General features: G+C 35.8%; 1 protein-coding gene across 1 annotated transcript in view; it reads right to left on the reverse strand.

The window, feature by feature from the left end:
- sfxn5a (sideroflexin 5a) overlaps window positions 1–2,715 on the reverse strand; it is a gene marked incomplete in the record, with an annotated part of 43,810 nt that overhangs the window by 2,494 nt on the left and 38,601 nt on the right. The window contains 1 exon segment of the mRNA XM_014018016.1: window positions 2,117–2,234. Within this exon segment, the coding sequence (XP_013873470.1) occupies window positions 2,117–2,234 (118 nt within the window).

A 2,715-nucleotide genomic window follows, 5' to 3' on the forward strand; every position in this document is an offset into this window, starting at 1 on the left:
CCATGAAGCAGCTCTGTTGTCCTCCAGCTATAATATATATCTAAAATATATGTTTATTAAATAAAGTCTAATGTTACAACTAATCAGGGATCCCTTTAAAGAAAGTGTCTCAAACCATTGAACCAATGAATGTCACTGGGACATCATAGCTGTTCTTGAGGGGCCAGACGTGCAGACAAACAAACAGAAACCACATCCAAAAAAATGCTAATTGTGTTGTAATGATGCTGACACATCAGAATTAATTAAAAACAAAGCAACTACTTTAGCTTCTATTGTCCTAAACTGAAGCCAAAATGTTATGTTTCTTTTTTTATTATTTTTAGGCACTGCTTTGTAGCTAATGTGGAGCTGTACTCTTGACACAAAAGTTCCACTTAGACACCCTACCTACCTGCCAACAGGCTAACACTGTTGTAGAATAAATATAAATAAATAAATACATATTTTGGTTCATTTTTAAAATTAAAACACCAACATTACCTCAATATCATAATGTGCAGCACTGATACTGATAACAGATAATTAATTTAAAGTGGRCATATCGTGGTTTTATATCCTTTTCACATTTAAATCATTCAGTTGGGGTCTTTAAAAAGTGGAATTGCAATTCTTTGGTCTGAATTCCTCCTTATTGTAACTCCACAAGCCCCTTTCTCCCCCTCTTCTGAGGTGTGTCTCAGATCAACTCGTTGTGGTGCTGTCTCTTTAAATGCAAACGAGGAGCTTCACCCTCCGCACCTCTCCAAGTCTCACTCGTCATTGTCCACTCCAACCTGTTTGGCCATTTTTGTGGTTTGATAGCAGATTTCATTTACAAACTAACTGAAAGATGCCAACAGGGGAAAACTTGTCCTTTCAGCCTTACATAATGGAGCCAGAGTCTGATGACAACCAAACTGTAGTCCAGACCTTATTTAGCAGTTCTGTCACAAATAATTTGATGTAATAGAAAAAAAAACTGTACTGGCTGAAAAAAATCACCCAAACAGAAAATAAAGATATCGACACAGCACTGGGATAAAGTAAATTCTACTTTTCTGCACTCCTAGAGACTTCAGGTACACATTAAATGTAATTAAGGGCTAAAAAGTGGATTTTGCGTATGTCCCCTTTTAAGAGTCTCTTGTGCACTGCAGGAGAGTCACTCCTCCACTGCAAAAACTAAAAACTTTTACTCAGGGTGAATTTTTAATGACTTACTTTTTATTTTTATTTAAGTAATTTTTTTAAGAGTGTAACTGTACCTTTACTTGAATACATTTTAGTACTCTATCAATTTTGGGAACATGACAACTAATGGAATCTAAACAGATAAAAAAAAGTGTATTTAAAACATACTGATGATTTCACTTGGTAACTGATTAGCARACTTTTGATGAACTGCAGTCATCTGGATCAGGTGTGTCAAAGCAGGGAGACCTCTAAAACATGCAAGGCAGTGGGCCTTAAGGAGCAGGGCTGAAAAACRCTGCTGATGCACTGAACACAAACAGTCTTGATATATACACTCCATCTTTACACACTGAACCTGTGTGTCTTTGATGATACTGTATGTTGGACCACCCTTGTCCCACCTTATGTCACCTGCTTCATTCAAAGAGGTTTTGAGTGTGGGCATTTTCCTTTAACCCTCATTGGGACACTGCAGTTAAAAACTGATTCTTTGATGTGACGATGATGACGACAGGCAAAAAAAGCCTTGAAAAAGTGTCTTTGCATTTTCACATTTTGTCACTTTATAGATACAAACTTTAACCTATTTTACTGGGATTTTATGTGACAAACACAAAATAACATAATTGTAAAGTGGAAGGAAAATGTTGCTTTTAATTTTTTATGAATAAAAATCTAAAAGGTGTTGCAAATATACCACTAACTAATAAGTTTGTTAACAAACACAAGTGATTAAACAGCATCATGAAGAGCAAGAAACACAACAGACAGGTCCAGGATAAAGTTGTTGGGAAGTTTAAAGTAAGGTTAGATTATAAACTATCTCAAGCATTGAACTCTTACAGATACAGAGTCTGTTAGTTTTAAAACTATTGTTTTATGGGATTATGGGGAAACTAAAGACATACTGCTTAGCAGAGATGAACATTTCGGTAATTACCTGAGACATCTGTGGAAACAGGCTGATAGCGAGCGGCAGAGCCAGGCCAAAGGAGGCAAGACACACCAGACTGTGGACAGGCAGGACGAGTCTCCGCTGTCTCTGCAGGAGAGGGAGTCTGGCAGGACACAGCAGGTGAGGACACAAGTGAATGAGCAGCTGAGAACGGTGGCGACACTGGCTGGAAAATTGAGCTCACATTTTAGAACTGAAAAAACTTTGTTTAAATGACATTTTCTGAAGCAACGTCAAATAAAATTCAGACAGATTAAAACCCTTGAAAAAGCAGATTTATTGTGGAACTTACACTGAAAAAAATGAATTTTGGGTGTAATAACATTTATTTAATTATTCTTTTAAATTTTACAAAAAAATATCAAATTTTCTAAACTACTAGAATTTACTAAATAAACAATATGCATTATATTATATATCAATATTACTGTACAAAAAATTAAATGCTAATATTATTTTACCAGTAATATTTAAGTGCTTTTTCTGGACAGCACATAAACATTAAACATATTAAATAACTTATCTTCTGGGCTAAAACTGAGGGTGCATGCACACACAAAGGCTGCTGCTCCTCATTCCCTTGC

This window comes from Austrofundulus limnaeus, unplaced genomic scaffold (assembly GCF_001266775.1).
Source record: "Austrofundulus limnaeus strain Quisiro unplaced genomic scaffold, Austrofundulus_limnaeus-1.0 Scaffold181, whole genome shotgun sequence".
Taxonomy (NCBI): Eukaryota; Metazoa; Chordata; class Actinopteri; order Cyprinodontiformes; family Rivulidae; genus Austrofundulus; species Austrofundulus limnaeus.